At 39.8% G+C, this 19,710-nt stretch overlaps 1 protein-coding gene across 8 annotated transcripts in view; it reads right to left on the minus strand.

Annotated features, from left to right (window-relative positions):
• Positions 1-19,710, minus strand: part of LOC141903160 (poly(A)-specific ribonuclease PARN-like) — a 139,182-nt gene that overhangs the window by 85,977 nt on the left and 33,495 nt on the right. For all 8 annotated transcript variants that reach the window (XR_012619054.1, XR_012619053.1, XR_012619052.1 and 5 more), the window contains exons 10-12: positions 5,688-5,765; positions 5,567-5,610; positions 5,443-5,485 (exon numbers count right to left, since the gene is read on the minus strand). Coding sequence is in view for 5 of the 8 variants with exons in the window: in XM_074791170.1 (XP_074647271.1) it covers positions 5,443-5,485; positions 5,567-5,610; positions 5,688-5,765 (165 nt within the window). In the remaining 3 variants the exon portion in view is untranslated. The remainder of the gene's footprint in view (positions 1-5,442; positions 5,486-5,566; positions 5,611-5,687; positions 5,766-19,710) is intronic.

Below are 19,710 nucleotides of genomic sequence, written 5' to 3' on the forward strand. Positions count from 1 at the left end.
GCTTTTCCATAAATACGTAAGTAGCGCCAGAATTAACCATACATCCCTAAAACAGCCATTCACTTTCACTTGTGGAGACAACGCCCCCAATCAAGGTCATTGCTATCTTGTAAGCAAGAACTAAGTATTTTCCCGCCAAAAACAGGCTTGCGAGAAATTTTAACGAATTTGACCGTGTCATCGGAGGAGGTTTAGCATCTCTACAATCTTATCAAACAAACGTCATTTGGGCCAACCAATGAAACAAATGCTTCCATAGAAAAAATGTTCTGCGATTTTACATAATTGGTTCTCACAGTGTATGAAATTAAAATGAAGTTTGTTAGACAATTCATTATAGACAATTCATTATTTTGAATTGAACTATTATCAAAATAATTTGCAAAACTCAAAATAATTATTAGGAATATTATAATGGGAGTCATTCTACATAAAACAACCAGTCTGGAATTTATTAATATCTTGGATTTTCAAAATGTTAAGTCTTTTGAATAGTGGATTAGAATGCTCTAGATAGTAAGAGTTAGTGATGATTCTAACGGCACACTTTTGTAAAAGGAGTAAAGGATTTAAGAGATTTGAAAAATTTGACGACCATACAATATTACAGTAGCTTAAATGTGGGTGGATAAGAGCAAAATATAAATTGGTGAGGATACGTTGTGGTAGAATATGCTTTAATCGATTCAATGTACCTACACTGCGGGCAACTCTTATTCTAGTATTATTAATATGTTCTTTCCACGATAATTTTTCATCAATGCACACCCCTAGGAAATTGGTATGATTTAGGCGGTCTATTGGTTGACCATTCATACGAATAAAAACGTTGTTAGGTAAATTAGAACCAAATAACTATATAATTGGTTTTTCAAGTTCAATGATAATTTGTTTGCTTGAAACCATATTGATAATTTAGATAATTCAGCATTTATGTTTAGGATAATACGATGGCCGTCAGATCACTGATAAAGGCGTTTGTGTCGTCGGCAAACAAGATTAACTGAATAAGATTACTCACATTGGTGCTGTCATTAATATATAATAAAAAGAGCAAGGGCCCTTGTGGAACTCTGATATTGATTTTTAGAGGGTCCGATATATAATTTTCCATTTACACGCCTTGGCGTCTATTTTCAAGGTAATTTTTAACCAAAGTAGGGGCAATCCCTTGATACCATAGAATTTAAGTTTTTCTAGCAGGATGTGATGGTTTACAGTATCGAAAGCTTTAGAAAGGTCCAAAAATATTCCAATTGAAGTCTTTTTATTAGGGTTTTCTGTTATTTCACAGAAAACCCTATTGATATCTGCGTGATTATTATTAGGGTTTTCTGTTATTTCACAGAAAACCCTATTGATATCCGCGTGATTATTAGGGTTTTCTGTTATTTCACAGAAAACCCTATTGATATCCGCGTGATTATTATTATTATTATTTTCTTCCACACTATTTTTACCAAAAGAACATAGGCTTTGTTACCTTACCGCTGTTTCATATACAATCCATATAATATCGTTCAGCTCAATGAGATCTACAAATAGCCCGCGTGTTTTTTCACGAATCATCGTTACAAAAGCGCTGTCGGGCTGTAAACATCGAAAATTGGGGCGACATGTTTTTCGAGTCGTCATCCCGAAATCAACCCGCAGGCCGACTGTCACTTCGATTATCAATTCAAGTATAAATGAACTAATTTATTGCCGCAGACTTCACATTCAGTCGCGGTCTTCAAACAGTGATTTTAACAGGGGGTTTCAAGGAGTTAGTTTAACAATACCTATTTTTCTTTACCGAATTAACCGTGTATTTACTAAGATAAATCTTTAGTGTACCGGGGAATCGTAGGCCTAAACTAAACAGGCCGAAGAGATATGGCGGAGAAAAGCTGTTATGTCAACGAGGTATCAAAATAAAAGAATATATTACTTTATTCGGCCGCGGGCTTCAACCATTTACCAATACTCTATATTTCCTACAGTACAAACCGATCATTGTCAAATGCACAAGGTATTTACTAAATACAAGTATATAACACACGTATCCATATCCGTATGCTATCCGTATGCTGGACTCACACTTGACATTCGGAGTAAGCGTTCGCTGTGGGGGAAAGGAGATCGTTCGCTGTGTCGCTTGAAGTGTTTATCGAGTTTTACGCGACCTTAAGGCTTTAGTATGGTGGCTGATAAGATAAAAAAACACGAATATGCAAATGAGGGCGACATTACGACAAAACGACAAAACTAAAATAACGTGAGAAAACAACGATTTTGATTTTGTCGCCCGCGACAATTCATTATTTTGGTTTTATCGCCAGCGACAATTCATTATTTTGGTTTTGTCGCCCGCGACAATTCATTATTTTGGTTTTATATTTTGTTTTTGTCGCCCGCGATGATTTTTTTTTTGGCTTTGTCGCCCGCGACAATTCAATATTTTGGTTTTATCGCCTGCAACAATTCAATATTTTGGTTTTATCGCCTGCGACAATTCAATATTTTGGTTTTATCGCCCGCGATAATTTATTATTTTGGTTTTGTCGCCCAAGACAATTCATTATTTTGGTTTTATCGCCGGCGACAATTAATTATTACGGTTTTATTGCCCGCGACAATTCATTATTTTGGTTTTGTCGCCCGCGACAATTCACCATTTTGGTTTTGTCGCCCGTGACAATTCACCATTTTGGTTTTGTCACCTGCGACAATTCATTATTTTGGTTTTATCGCCTGCGACAATTCATTATTATGGTTTTATCGCCCGCGACAATTCATTATTTTGGTTTTATCGCCCGCGACAATCCTTTTTTTGGTTTTGTCGCCAGCGACAATTCATTAGTTTGGTTTTGTCGCCAGCGACGATTCAATATTTTGGTTTTGTCGCCCGCAAAAATTCAATATTTTGGTTTTATCGCCCACGACAATTCATTACTTTGGTTTTATCTCCAGCGACAATTCATTATTTTGGTTTTGTCACCCGCGACAATTCTTCTTTTTGGTTTTGTCGCCCGCGACAATTCATTATTTTGGTTTTATATTTTGTTTTAGTCGCCCGCGACATTTTTTTTTTTGGTTTTGTCGCCCGCGACAATTCAATATTTTGGTTTAATCGCCCGTGACAATTCAATATTTTGGTTTTATCGCCCGCGATAATTCATTATTTTGGTTTTATCGCCCGCGACAATTCATTATTTTGGTTTTGTCGCCCGAGACAATTCATCATTTTGGTTTTGTCGCCCGAGACAATTCATCATTTTGGTTTTATCGCCCGCGACAATTCATTATTTTGGTTTTGTCGCCCGCGACAATTCACCATTTTGGTTTTGTCGCCTGGACAATTCACCATTTTGGTTTTGTCGCCCGCGACAATTCATTATTTTGGTTTTGTCGCCCCCACAATTCTTTTTTTGGTTTTGTCGCTCGCGACAATTCATTAGTTTGGTTTTGTCCCTTGCGACAATTCATTATTTTGGTTTTGTCGCCTGCGACAATTCAATATTTTGGTTTTGTCGCCCGCGAAAATTCAATATTTTGGTTTTATCGCCCGCGACAATTTCACTACTTTGGTTTTATCGCCAGCGACAATTCATTATTTTGGTTTTGTCGCCCGCGAAAATTCATTATTTTGGTATTGTCGCCCGCGACAATTCACCATTTTGGTTTTGTCGCCCGCGACAATTCACCATTTTGGTTTTGTCGCCCGCGACAATTCACCATTTTGGTTTTGTCGCCCGCGACAATTCACCATTTTGGTTTTGTCGCCCGCGACAATTCATTATTTTGGTTTTATCGCCAGCGACAATTCATTATTTTGGTTTTGTCGCCCGCGACAATTCTTCTTTTTGGTTTTGTCGCCCGCGACAATTAATTATTTGGTTTTCATAATTTCGGTTTTGTCACCCGTGGTTTTGTCGGAACATTAAGTTTTTTGGTCGAACAGTGTGTTAAGGTTGTTTTGGAAATTTACTCGGTCTGGTTTATTTTGGATTACTGTGTATGTCATTGGTCAGGACATTAAACAGAAGACGACTTAGGATACTACCTTGCGTGACTCCACTGGTTAGACCGTCCCATTCCAAGATGAGGCGTTCCGTTGATTTCGGTTACAAGTTTCCGTTCAAAGATAACTGCTGAGCCATTTGGGCGACCTATCATTGATACTGTTTCCTAATAGCCTGTTTAGTAATGGCTGATGTTGAGCCTTATCAAATTCTTTGTTGAAATCCCCCATTGAACAGGATTCTAAGACTGTGCAGAAAACCCGTTATCGCTGCTTTGCAGCTATATTTGTGTATGTTATTTGCAATTTCCTTAGTTAGTTTGATCAAAGTCCTTGCAGGACAGTGGTTTTTCCGGAGACCAAATTGACTTGAAGAAATTATATTGAACTTCGCAAAAACTTACTAGTCTCTTATATACTATTTTTTCTATAATTTTCAAAAAGCATGGTAGAAAAGAGATCGGGCGATAGTTATTGAATAATTCTGCATCTCCACTTTTATGAAGTGGTCGAACTCTAGCAATTTTAAGGTCACTGGGGACGTTTCCACTTAAGAGGCTCAGATTAAAGATATAAGAAAGGGGATCTTTAATCAAGTTAATAACAGCTTTTACCACTTTCATACTTATTTCATCAATTCCAATGCCTTTATTTACATTAAATTCACTAACAATATCATGGATTTCTCTAGGTGTGGTTGGAAAGAAAAAGAAATTCTTGTTTGGGGGTTGAGTTAGATGAAAATCAACACCTGGATCTGATTTTTTTTTCCGCTAGGTTTTCCCCGATATTGACGAAATATTTATTGAACTCATTGGCAATGTGACTTTTATCGAATTTTTTTTTGGTGATCGTCAATTTCAAAGACATCAGGTAGTTTATTTTCATTTCTAGATTTCCCAAGGATATTATTTATGATGGTCTTAAGTTTTTTCTGAGGCAGCTAGTAACTTATTCGAGTAATAATCCTTCTCTGAGTGCCTGAGTAATTTTGTTAAGTAATTTTTGTGGAACCTGGACAATTTCAGTTTCGATAATCACATTTGGGCCTACCAAACCAATGGTTGCTAACAATGTGCTTGTTACATACGTGTTCATTGACCACAGCTGAGTCGACATGTATCATATTTACGTGTACATGTATGATATGTACATATTACAGGATAAAAACCACTCACAGTGAAAAGACTGCAGTTTTTGCTAATTTTGAGAATTGTATGAACGCGGCTCATCGATCGAGCTTATCGACTTAGGGTAAAACATTTGATGTTAGATTCAAAGGAATGCAAAGCCATTGCAACAGACAGCCCCTGCGCTTAAAACTCAATGACATATTTCACCTTCACTCCTAACACAGTCAGCCCTAGCACTGGCACTACTACTAAGTATCGTTATAAGATTCTATACACATAATCAGTAATTGTGTATATGGTACATACCTTAAATGGATGTGTAGATGCCATCAATTTAGTGTCCAAAATCCTAACAATTATATAAGGGGTGATTTGAATACTTATAGTGCATACAAACAAAGAAAAAATCATCAATTGTACTTGTACTTACCTAGGAAAAATACAGTTCGTCATAGACTTAAACTCCCCATAGTCCTATAGAAATAAACATAATTTATCAATGTACAGGTACCAGGAATTCCATAATGTTATCACAAAGAAGTAAGGCTTACATCAGGTAGATTGTAGATGAATTGATGAATGGTGTGCATGACATCCAACAACATGTTGTGCCCAGCTAGAATTTTACCCTGAAATGGCGAATATCTTAAAGAATGATATAACTGTATGTGGATGATCATATCATTTTTATTTCTATAATATAAAGATCAGGCCGGTTTTAATACAATTCAAACTTAAAAAGTATCTCGAAAGTATTCATCATTCCGAATCAGATACATCTATTGTCTATTGTCTTGTTGTGCAAGATGATACTTTTGTGGGTCAAAATTAATGGGAGCACATACATCAGACTGGCTATCTCATATTTACCAAATGTGTAGTGCAATTTGGGAAAAATCAGTAGCTTTTACTGATTGAATACCAGCTATGGCAGACCTATAAAATGAGTTAAATGACCATATTTTATCAATTATTGGGTACTGATTTTGCTATCATGCTGTAGCTATTATGGGCTACACTTGGTCCTTTAAATTGCTTACTGCTGAGCAATGGAGTTCTACTTCACTCATATAGGTACACACTTCTCACCTGGCCATTCACCCGCCTACTCTCACACCGTATGTTTTAGTGAATTCTTGTACATTATCTCAAATTTACTGGTTATTGTTATTCTGGACATATATAAGAACATTATCTCGGATAAAGTTTCGGAGCTAGTTCACTATACATCATTTCATAAAAGGGGGATTTTTATAATAAGATAAGCTTTAAGCAAACGATTATAATGCGGATTGTAGAGGTGTGCCCCTATGCCGCACATTCTATTTTGTTTCGGTAAAGTTCCCATGAAATATGCCCACTTATGTGCCATTAGTTGCCTTGTAGTGTCATTACGAATTTTGTAAGGCTTTTCATTCGTGCGGAATAATTTAGAAAATAATGCTCTTTTATCACTCTTATCTTTAATCAGAGCGTTTGGCAGACAACGAGCCCCACCCCATGCAGGGCATTATTAGCAGGTTTGATATTTCTTTTTCCCAATGGGGGAGACCAGAGAAGAACCTCGACCAAGTAACTCTGTCGTCACCAGGGTTAGAACCCATAAACCCTGGATCAGTGAGAGCAGTGACCAGTGCCTTAACCCACTCGGCCACTGCGCATCACTCTCTTAGTCCACAGGAACCTAGCGCAGCTGGTGAAAGAAAACCAGCTTCTATGGGATGTAGTGTCTAATAAGGCTCAGATTGACCATGCTTGATTACTTTCTGTACAAGACCGCTTAATTAAAGCAGATATCTGAACCACGTAGTTACTGAAAATCTGTTGATTAGGTATCATGAAACACTTGGGATTTTCCCTTGAATTTTCTGAGGAGAACACTACATTGTTAAATTTCCGACTGCCAACGGGATAGCTCATTTGCTGTTGATTTTCATGCATTACAAGTTTGTGTTATTTTGTAGTAAAAAGTAAAGGCTTCATAATATGATGTAAGATTTGATGAGGTGGGCCACCAAAATCGTGTTATTTTTGGCCCCCTGAAATTCATCCAAACTAACTTGGATTTGAAGTGAGCGCTCAAATCTGTCACATTCTTATTCCAAATACTCGAGATTTGAAACAGGAAGATGTTGATTTCTGTACCATATTTTGAGGACTTGAGTGTCTAGTTTATCATAAGCAATTGTGTTTGAATCCCACTATAATCGTTTTTGTGCAGCATACAAAAAAAGTGTCAGGGTGGATTCAGGTGGCTTAAGAGTAATAGGCAGTGCGGATACGAGTAACTTGAGTGCTAATGGGCTCATTATTGGGAAGTGACCTTTTTTAGAAACAAGAAAACGCAGTAGGCTTTCTATTTTTTAGGACATGGGTTCCATAACCTGTGCTTTCGAATGAGAGAATTCCTTAATCTGGAACTCAAAGCTGAATTTACGCACTTGTGATTGGCAAAAGTGCCTCTTACAATTTACCAAAATGTTCAGTTGAAGTTTGACTTGAATCCTATAGTCAGGTTAAGGTCAGAGATTTACATGCCGTCCAAACCAGCCCTTGTGGTAGGTATGTGGATATGCTCAGGGAAAAAATAAGGATTTTCCCCGAGTAAAATTTGTAGTGCCGGGTGCCTCCAGAAACCTGACAGGAGGGACGGAAATTGCTGAATTTATCAGATATCAAGACTAAAGGTTAAAACCTATTTAAAAAAAAAAAATATTTTCCCCAAAAAACCTTTAACAACCTACTAATGAGAACTGTTGAAACTTAAAATGGCCGCCAATTATTGCATCGCCCTCGATTGATCAAAAGCTTCTAATATGTTTAACCATTAGCAATCAAGCCGCCCATATCCGCCCTGCCTATTACTCCTCAATCCGCCCGAATCCGCCCGGGTACTTTTTTCGAATGCTGCACAAAAATGGTTATAGTGGGATTCGAACCCAATAGCTTATGATACTCTACACACCTAAGTCCTCAAAATACCAACCAGAAATCAATATCCTGGTATATCAATTTCTCGAGTATTTCGAGTGTGAACATGACACATCTGAGCGCTCACTTCAAATCCAAGTAAGTGTGGATGTATTTCGGGGGGGCCAAAAGGACACAATTTTGGTGGCCCATCTCAACAAATCATACATCATATGAAAGCCTTGACTGTTCACTACAAAATAAAACTAACTTGTAATGCATCGAACAGCAAATAAGCTATTGGGTATCGTGATGAACTTAGATTTTACCTTGAATTTTCTGAGGAGTAATTGACACTACATAGCGCAAATCCTGAGTGCTAATGGGTTAAGATCCCTTCCCAAAGTATATCCATCACAAATTCCAATGAAAAGTGATGAATCATTCGAACGTAACAAGTCTCAGAATTCAGGGCAAAAATGACCTTTTTGGGCTCAAAAAGGGTAACAGCATGGCCATCTTGTGTCTGGTCGACCCATTTTTCTCATGCTTATGTACCATAGGGGATACAAACATACGTGAAAGATCAAGATGATTGATTAAAGGGTCTTCAAAATCTCCCTCAAAAAGTCCAAAAATGTGTAAACAATTTTTTACTCTGTTTATTTCATCACAGCGGCAACGTAAAACGTTTGTATACACACATTTGTGCCACACGTCTGCTAATACTTCTGTAGAGGCGTATACACACGCATCAGCAGTGAGTCGCATGTCTAAGTTTATTAAAGGCTCAAAAAAGTTTCAGTGTCAAAATTATCTTCGCCTAAAAAATAATGAATGATAAATATCTCTGCGAAGTTGAACCATGAGCTGTATTGAGCACCGCATGATCAATACATGGTACTGGGTTATCTAAGTGACTTACTAGCCGCGTCATCATTACAACATGCTATACTTAAGATTCTGAATGATTTGTTTATAATATATACATAGAAGGATAAGTTTAAGTGGTAAAACAGTGAATATTTCAAATGAACAATTGGTATCTGCAGGGATATGAGAACATACATCCAGTATCGCTAGCCAATATTCAATCTATAAATTTTCAGAATATTTCCATTGGCAATCGGAATGCGGTTTTTGATATAATAATCTGTCACTATTCCAGATAAATTGTAAGGGTTGGAGGTTCTGCAAGTGGGCTCAAAATCATCAAAATCAGGTGATATTATTTATTACTCAGGGATGATAGCAGACTATCATTAACTAGCAAGAATCTTTCTCTGTGGTCGGGTAAGCAACAATTTCGATCGAAGACTCTCAGTGACACTAACGAACTATACCATTCAACACAAGGCCACTGCCAAGAGAGAATGAAACTTGTCCGCCGATAGAAGCTCATAGTTGCCACGAAAATCCGTAGCTACTCTGTTGCGGAATCGTCTCATCAACACACCTAAACATCATATTGCAGTGCAATTGTGACGTCAACAAGACGATACCCACACAGAGGTAGGATCATAGCGATCTAACCGCATCGAAGCATGTTTTCGATCGAAATCTAGCAATTTGATTGGGAAAATAGCAGCACTATAATTGAAAAAAGTGAATAAACCACCTCCCACTGTCTGATGATTTAAAAGCTTTGACTTCACATAGAACTATTTCCGCCTTATCACAGGTGCACTCTGCCGTCGTGATTCGCCCATTCAACGATAAAAACTTTCCCACGGTCTTACTATCAGCATTTTCTAATAATTAAGGGAAATATTTTTAAAAAGCGAAATTTCACACTGCATTAATAAGATTAAAGTATTTATTCGTTGGACAAATCTTCCTCTGAAATCCCACCAACAAGTTATAAGTGGCGACACGAAAATGACGTCATCAACTCGCTACCATCTTATAAGAAGTTCCAAAGAGAAACTAAGCCTCGTTTCTAAGTAGAAAGTTTCATATGCGATAACAAAATGGACTTCGCTAAAGCGAAAGTCCATAAAAAATTGATCAACAGTTGCAGCCTCCAGGCTGTTTTCCCCTGGTGGCCATAATTTGAACCGCATCAACTTATTCTTTAAAAGGATGCTGCCCTAAATTTTAAGAAAATTGGTCGACAATGCGGCCTCAGGAGTGTTAAAGTCGTTTATCATGTCGGCCTACTAGTGTCCATAATGTGAACTGCATCAACCCAATTTTCATAAGGTTCTGTCTAAAGGGATACCCTAGTCGTGTGCCAAGTTAAACTAGGGGTCCAGGGACACCATGCCCACATGGGAAGTGGTTTCAAATGCTCAACAATCTAACAATTTCAATATTCAACGCCTCCTTGTGACCATATACAAAAACCAATAATCTTGAAACTCACCATAATCATAGAACATGTCAGCGAATGTCCCTAGTGGGCTAAAAAAAATGGTTACCCATTGCGGCCTCTAGTTTTTTATGCCGACCCCCTGGTGGCCATAATTTGAATTGAAGGAACCTGATTTTGAAAAGAGATCTGCCATATGTGATTCCCTAGTTGTGTACCAAGTTTGAAAACCAGTCAACCATTGCAGCCTCTAGGCCATTGTTTTTCATATCGGCCCCCTGTAGCCAACATTTGAATCAATTCGACCCATTTTAAATAGGGTTCTGGCCTAGAGTTATACCCTAATTGTGTACTCAGTTTGAAAAAGATTAGTCAATTGGGGCCTCTATGTCATTTTTTCATGTGACCCTCTGGTGGCCATAATTTGAGTGGAATCAACCAAATTTTTAAATAGGGTACTGCTCCAAGTGATGCCTTTGTTGTGTACCAAGTACCCTCTCAACTTCAGTTGAGCCGGGGGGCAAAAAAATTTAATTTGCCATAAAAATTGATTTAGCATGTCCATTACATATCAATTTTTGTCAGCACTCCCTACAGAAAAAATAAATTGCCCATGGGCAAAGTGTGGTTTACCTTGAAAGCTAGAGGTTGAGTAAGGTGATTGCTTGAAAAATCTTTTTAATTCGTGACTTCAAAGTTCTACAAGTTTATATCGTATTTTATCTTTCTTAAAGAATTATTTTGTAGTCAAATAAGACAAAGATAAATATTTGTTTATGGTCTTCGTCCAAAATTTTGTAGGGTACAGGTAGGCGCAGCAGGGAAACTATTTTATATTTTCAAAAAAATATTTTTCACAATATGAAAAAATATTCAAATAAAATTAATATGATGTCACATATCCAAGGGTGGCTGAGTATCGAGTCTTGGAAACGAAACCTCTTCCAATGTATGGCGGTGGAAGCTAAAACACCGGGGCGTAGTATTAAATCGTTTGAAATCCTGGAATTTACCACTACAATATTCAGACCTCGACCTATAACTATAGTTTGCTGCTTAGTATTTTCAGGTCACAAGAAATTACAATTTATTACTAATTCTATCAAACCGAAAACAGCGCTCATCTGCTACGACGCTTATTCAGCCTGTTATCATACCAAACGTGCACGTGCCAAGCAGCGTTACAGCATCGCCATATAGTAGTCTGTATGACCATGTGTTTGTGAGTGCAACAGTCTAATGTTTAGCACTCCCGTCCCGCGCACGTGGAGGCCTTGTGTAGTGAACGCTCGCTTCACTTTAATCTGAATCAACACAATCACCGGGTATTAAAATGAAACAATACCTAGGGCAATATGTGAAATAATTGTCAACAGCAATGAGCATTTAAAATTCGCACATTTACGGCACCTAGTCCAATAAAACTGTTGCCGGGCTGTTTATTCGGCAGTATATTTAATAGCCTCCGTTCAGTGCTGCCACCTTCATGGGTCTGTATATAGTTTGAAGTTTTGGCGGGAACAGTGTTAGTTTGTTGGCGGTCGCCTTTCAGGCAATCACTCTGTGAAATATATGTTTATGTAATTTACACTTTCCCGCAGGTAAGAAAGCTTTGTATGATTCTGATTTTATTATTTATGTGTAATATTTATCGGTTAGTTTGTTGGCGGTCGACTTTGAGGCAACCATTCTGTAATATATATGTTTATGTATGTAATTTACACTGTTCCTGCAGTGGTTGGTGGAGTGAACCTCGCACAGACGAGGCATTAAAAGGATCGACAAGAAAGCCCCGTCATATTTGGCACTACACCGGTAGGTGGAAGATACATGGATCTACAATTTGCGTTAGGAAAGCGCGGGAACGTCTAGGGCGGTTAATTAAATTTAATCGCGTAATGTTAAATTGGGATCTGGAGTTTTGGAATTCGGTGCAGTTTGAAATTGGAAAATATTATTTCTTTCGCTGCGGTTGGATCGTCGAACAACGGAGCGGAGATCGAGTCGTCGTCGTTGACATTGACACGGTTACAATAGGATCGCTTGGTCGCACGGTGTATTTTGTTGTGCTTCTTGTGCCATGTTGGCTGATATTTGCGAACACAATTCAGTCAGTGTGAAATAAAATAGTCCTTTTCTGACTCTTTTGTCAGGTCGTTGGAGCAGTGCGCATTCGTCGTGACAGGTGAAAACTCTTAAATTCTGCTTATTACTATAAGTTTAAGTTTAGCCTTATTCAGTAGATTTCCAATTCTAAGCTGGGTTACAATGTGATTTTAATTTATTTTGCTTTTTGTTCGCTCGATTGTGGAAGTTGCAAAGCGGTGGCTGAATGCTTATTTTTGTGCTAGAAAGCTAGGAAACTGAGCGTTAATTGCTCGTTCATTCGTCTATTTATAATTCATTCATTTATTTATTCATTATTTTTTTTAGTTATTATTTCACTGTTGATTATTCTTCAGTAAATCGGGTTTTTTTTCTTCTTTCTGTGTTTCATTTGTGTCTTTTCTTCTTTCTGTGTTTTTTGTTTCATTTTTTTTTTTTTTTTTGCTTGCTTATTTGTTGTTATTGAGTGTTTTGATTGTTCGCATTGATTTTTGCACATGCATCTTGTGATCAAAGACAAGTTTCTATTTTGCTTTTCTTTTGTATGCATGTAAACTGAGCAATCAGTTATTCAGTGTATTAATTTTATGTTTAATTGTTCTGGGTACTGGACACAGGTTGTTTTGGTTGTATGTTACGTACTAGTATTATTTACGTGGTGTTGTTGCTTATGCAGTATTTGAAAATGGCATTTCTCGAGAAGGTAGATATTATTTCGGGGATAAGGTCTCATTATAAGGCAAATGATACAAGGGTAGCTTTCCAGAGTTTTCCCGTGGTAGCTGTCCACGGCTCAGCGGTGGAGGGGTTTTATGTGCTTTTTCCTTACGGATGCGTGGCGAGCTAAGCGAAGGCATTTTTCAATTCTCAAGCGCAAAGTACCAACCTTGAGCAAGGTGGAGCTCTGTGTGCGGCTTTTGCAAAAAGAGAACAAGAAAAGTTTCTTTTTCATGTTTTTAATGGGGGAGAAGATGGGGAACTACGTCAGGTGAAGGTTGAGGAAAGCGAAAATAAACCTGATTTTAGAAATGACGTGTCTTTTAACACGGTTTATAAAGCTTTTGGAGAATTGGACGAGGAGGACCAGCAGGGTCTAGTTCATGAGCTGATTAGCAGGAGAAAGTCCTCCCAACCTTGAAACCTTCGAAGTTCTACTCCAGTTAACCCTATCCGAAGCGCCCGAAAGCGCCCGTGACGATAGACGTCCAAAGCGCTCGTAAGCGTCCGTAGCATCACGGGTCTTTTCCGACATCATCACCACCCGCAAAATCCGTAGAAATTTATTACAGCCGGTACATAACAACTCAATTTTGTCTAAGGAATTCATTTCCGGTTTTAAAAATATACATTACTATTCAAATTTTCGAGTAAAATTATGATGTTGTGAGGTACTTTTGGCGATTTTGAACAATTCTTCAAGTAAATTTAGACAATTTTGTTAGTTTATTCAATCACTAGAATGGACAGTGATACTGAAGTGAGTGATTTATCTGAACATTCCGGAGAATCAGACGGTGATTTTGAACCCGGAAATCAATCGGGTACTGATGCTGAGGATGCTGAAGATAATCCGGAGGATAGTGATGCTGAATCGGATATAAATTATGATTCCGCAAATGATTCTGAATCTGATCATAACCCCAATGATTCAGATGACAGTGATTTAGACCCCAATGATGAAACTCCAAGATTAGATTTAATTCTAAATCAAATAAACATAACTTGTAATGCATGATTTTTAACGGTTTTTGCTGTAGATGGCTTTTACTGCGACCACTAACTGTTAGGCTTGCACACTCTAATTCGGCTGGACTTCTGGGATATGATTTTAGCTCACCGAGTGGCATTTAAAGGGTTAAGCAGCCGCTTCCCGGTTTGTCTTTTAATTTACAGCCCCAACGGGTCGAGAAAACTTTCGCGTTTCAAGCGCCCAGGTTAGGTACTTTTTCTGGCGAAAGTGTCTCCAAAGGAGACCTTACCTTTAGGCAGTGGAAGCTTGAGGTTCAAGCGCTGCTACGAGAAGATAGTTATGGTCAAGGTTCGATTCTTCAAGCCATGCGCAGACCCCTCACTCAGAGGGGATGCTGCGGCTGTTCTGTTTAATTGTGGTCCGAAAGCGGATGCATCCACCATTCTAGAGGGGATGACTCTTGTTTTAGGGGAAGTCTTTTCGTTAGAGGAAGGCTTAGCCCAGTTTTATATGATGTCACAGAAGGCGGAGGAGTCAGTTGCTCAGTGGTCTTGTAGGCTTGAGGATTTAGATCTAACAGGAGCGGGCGATGTCGGTTCCAACATACTCCGTGGTCAGTTTAGGCGTGGTCTCCATAATGAGATGGTGCGCATGGGAACACGCTTTCTCTTTCATTCAAACGCGACCTATTATGAGATCGTAAGAGGCTAGGATGATTGAAGGGGAAATGGAACGGAGTGATTTCAAATCTGCGGAGCCTCCGAAAAAGCTTATGAAATCTCAAGTGTCTTCTAAAGACACACCTGGTCCCTACGGGGATCCCGCCTCCTTGTGGGAAAGGCGCTTTGATCAGGTTATGAAGCGAATGGCCGCTATTGAGGCTAAATTGGAGAACCGTCCTAGGTTGTGGGTCCCTCCTCAAAGACCTCCCTTGAGGAGTCAGGTCGGGCAGCGCTACGGAGGAGCTTCTTCGTTTGGGTTTCGTCCAAGGCAGCCCACACCTTCGCAGCGGACGTGTTTTTCCTGCGGTGGCGTTGGGCATATCTGTCGTGTATGTCCGAGCAGGAACATGGATAGCCGGCCTTTGTCAACCGGTAACGGTAGTTCGGGTGAGAGATGGTCCCTCTAATAGAGACGGTCTCTCTGAAAATAATAGCTCGTATGACCCAAAAGAGAAAGAATCCGTTTCGAGGGGCGGAAGCGTGACACGTCGCTATTAGGGAACAGCCCTCAAACGAATATATCTTATCGCATCGTTGGTAGAGCCAATATCTTGACAGTTTCATTGGATGGGGTACCTTGCTACGCTCTATCCATGCGATTTCTCTAAAAACCAGATCCTGAGATTTTGCTTACTTTATTTTGAAAAAAAAATTTTTTCAAAAAATATTGGGTTCTCAAACTTCTAGACGGTCTAATACGCTTCCCTACACTAAAATATGATGATTCAGCTTGTTTCTGATGATCTAGCTATTCTGGGGTCGTTAGGGGCCCCCAAAATGTCAAAAAAAATTTGACCTACTTTCGGGTCATTCGGGTACCCCTACCCCTAACTGCAGCTTCATATTCTCTCTATATATCTTCATTATATCCACTGCGTCATGTATAGACACCGTATACCAGCCGCTGTGGCTATTTATAAAGCTTTCAATTTTGCCCTACTTTGTTTACACAACTTGACCTCAGTTCACCGTTATTGATTTTCGTGACCTACATAGATTTAATTCATACACCCGCCAGCGAACTCGAACAAAAACAAGTCCCTGGGGTTGCCAGGACTACCAGGCATACATACAAGCCGTATAAGCTTTATACATTGCCATTTAGGCAGTAAGGGGATAAGTAGGTCAAACACCTGTGACGTGGCGCCACACCGCGATAAAACAAAGCGTTCTGGAGACTGTGTCGTCCGGTCACAGTTAGCACAGATAGAGTTAATTGACAGTGGGTCACAAGTGTCCATGGTTTTGAGGAAGTTTGTCGAGGTCTACTTGCCCGAAGTCCCTGTGCAGCCAGTAGTTGATTTTCTTTAGGTAACGACCACGGATGGTGGGGTTTTGCCATATTCTGGTTATGTCATTGCTCGGTTGCAAGCAGCTGATTTGGATATGGAAATCCCAATGCTTGTTGTTGAGAGTACCGACTACCATGAGAAGGTACCTGCTTTGATCGGCACCAATGTGCTGGACCGAGTCAAGGATTTTTCGACCTTGTCGCCGGCCTGGGCTGCAGCGAAAGCTATACATTGTAACATTTCCGAGTTGGTTAAATTGGCAATCTCCGTGCCAGCCGGGGCTGAAATTATCATACATGGGTTGGCTTGGATTAAAGGGCCAGCGTAATACCTGAGGCTAAATCGAAATCAAAGATCTGCAGTGGTTGTGGCGATTTATTTTCGCAGTGAGCGATCTCGACATGGGACTTACGAGTTTCATAGAACATAAGATTAACATGATCCTACTCCTGTCCATCAGGAGTATCGGAGGATTCCTCCAGCGATAGTTAATGAAGTTAGGGAACATCTGCGCATGATGTTGGGAGCAGGTGTGATACGCCCGTCCAACAGTGCCTTTGCGTCTCCTATAGTTCTTGTTCGGAAATAAACTGGAGAACTTAGGTTCTGTATAGACTACCGTGAGTTAAACAAGAGAACAATTCCTGACAGGTATAGCCTCCCTAGGATCGACGAGCAGCTGGGTGGACTAGCTGGATCCACTTACTTCTCATGCCTTGATCTCAAGAGCAGTTATTGGCAAGAAAGTATGGCACCGGAGCATCGTGAACGTACAGCTTTTACTGTTGGTCCGGGGTTCGGATACTTTGAATACAATGTAATGCCTTTTGGGTTAACGGGAGCCACGTTCCAACGTCATATGGAGAATTGTTTAGGCAAATTAAACCTCCAAGAATGTCTTGTTTATATTAACGATATAATTGTTTTCAGTGACACCATTGATGAGCATATCGTGCGTCTGTCTGACGTGTTTAGGAAGCTTCAACAGGCGGGGCTCAAGTTGAAGCCCTCAAAGTGTACTTTTTTTCGTGAGAAAGTTTTGTACCTGGGACATATCGTGTCAGCGGCTGGTATTGAACCCGACCCCAAGAAAACTCAGGCTATCCGAGACTGGGTTGTTCCCCCAACTGTTGCGGAACTCCGTAGCTTCTTAGGATTTGCCTCGTATCATTGTCGCTTCGTGAAGGATTTTCAGCTATTGCAAAACTTCTAAATGATCTTCAGAAGGGGTTATCTAAATCTCGTAGCAACGGGAAGATTCCTTGGAATGACGTCCAACAGCAGGCTTTTGACCAAGTTAAGTCAGCACTTTCTGAGGCTCCAGTTTTGGCTTACACTGATTATAAACTTCCGTCTGAGCTTCATACGGACGCTTCTCTTAATGGGCTTGGTGCATGTTTGTACCAACGCCAGGAAGGAAATCTGAGACCAATCGCTGTTGCTAGTCGCGGTTTAAAAGATGCAGAGTGAAATTATCCTGTACATAAACTTGAATTCCTCCACGAGTGGGCTTTCAGTGAGGTATCTATGATTATTTGTACGGCAACGAGCGCGTCGCTAAGACTGACAGCAACCCATTAACATATGTTCTTTCTTCGGCGTAATTGGATGCTATGAGTCACAGGTGGCACCAAGCTCTGTCCATTTGCAATTTGTCGCTCGAGTATTAGTCCGGAAAGTGCAACATTGATGCGTATTGAGTCATCAAGTTCACGTTTCACCGTTAGTGGTGGATGCTTCGTGTCATTCAGCGGTAGCTACGCCCACTTGGTTGATGACAATCTTGATCAACCCGTGAACGGCCTGGGTTTTGCTCGGCGTGATCTCATGGCGGCTCAAGAAGCTGATACTGATATCCACCGTATTGTCAAGCAGATCAAGTCGGTTGGTCGTTACGTGCCGTCTTCTCGGTTGGATCGGAAATGGCAGAAATATAACTACGCTATGAATGAAGGATTGTTATGTCGTCAAGATGTCGAGGACGAATCCGAAATTTCAAAAGTTGTTTTGGCGTCTGCTGAGATCCCTTTTGTTTGCAAGGTCGTCATCCGGGTCGCGATAAAACGTTGGGTATGACTCGTGAGAGATTTTTTTGGCCGTTTAAAAATGTTCGCGTTGTGTTATCCATAAAGCTCCTACTCCTTTACAACTGGCTACTTTAGTTCCTATCACCACGTCTGAGCCTTTGGAGGTGGTGTGTCACGATTTCTTAACTTTATACAAAAGCAAAGGTGGTTTTGAGAACGTTTTAGTTATCACTGACCATTTCACTAAGTATGCTTTAGCTGTTCCGACACGGAACCAGACTGCACAAACAACAGCCCGTATTCAATTCGATTCTTTCATTTCGAAGTTTGGAATCCCTAAGAGGACTCACTCTGAACAAGGTGCGAACTTTGAAAGCGGTCTCATAAAGGAATTACGTCCGATTTTCAGCATCGAGAAATCGCGCACTACACCATATCATCCCATGGGAAATGGTGCTTGTGAGCGCTATAATTCAACGTTTGGGTCTTTTGGAACCTGCCAAGAAAATTGCATGGAAAAATCATTCGTCTTCGGTTCTGTTTGTGTACAATTGTATGCCGCACGAGTCCACTGGTTTTTCGCCTTATCGCTTAATGTTTGGCAGGAGTCCGATTTTGCCTGTAGACGAAGTGTATCGATTAAGCAAACCTTCACGGCAGTATACAGCTATTCTTCAGGAGGAGTTTAATTCGTTATGGCTCAGGCCAAAGTAAAGTTAGCAAAGTCAGCTGAGAAGTCAAAGAAATACTATCTGTAGTTGCACCGGACGTTAGTCTGGGAAATCATTCTGTCATCGAATCGCCCTCCGTTGAGAGCGTTTCTCCTGATGAGGCTAGGCCTGACGTCAGTCAGTTAGGTGTTGATACGTCTCCTGTTGTGGACGTGCCTTTTGATGAGATTAGGTCGGAGGTCGATCCATCTAATGAGATGCAATCAACATATATTGCCGTGCGTCCAGCCCTTGCCGATAGTACAAGGGTAAGACGTATGCCTGAACGGTTTGCTGACTATCAGGTCGCCGCTTTAACGGTAGGTCCTTCATGGCAACAGAAGCTGGATACTTTGTTATTGGCAAGCAAAGATGCTTCGATAAGCGGAAATCCGACTCTGTTGGCAGCCGTCTTGAAACTATGTGAACGAGTATTTTTAAAATTTCCTCAAATGTCCCGGTTATTGATACATGTCTATCCATTAGTTTGATGGTTCTCGCATACGATATGTATGGGGAATCCTCAACGAGTTGTAGAAGGATATATTATGGGTGAAGTTACTCATTTGGAGACGTTGTGCGTTTTAATTCATTTTAGTTTTTTTTTCATTTCTCTTCATTTAAGTGATGTCTATTAGAAGTCGTAAAATTCTTCATATTCTTTGAAGCTACGACGCTTCTTAGGTGTTTATCTATCTCAATCTGTGAACAGATTTTCTTTGGAAGGGTGGTAGATATGCCAGATGTAAGTTACACGCCTATATGTGAAACTTGGTGTAAAGATTGAAGTGAAATTTTTTTTCTTT

This window comes from Tubulanus polymorphus, chromosome 4, assembly GCF_964204645.1.
Source record: "Tubulanus polymorphus chromosome 4, tnTubPoly1.2, whole genome shotgun sequence".
Taxonomy (NCBI): domain Eukaryota; kingdom Metazoa; phylum Nemertea; class Palaeonemertea; order Tubulaniformes; family Tubulanidae; genus Tubulanus; species Tubulanus polymorphus.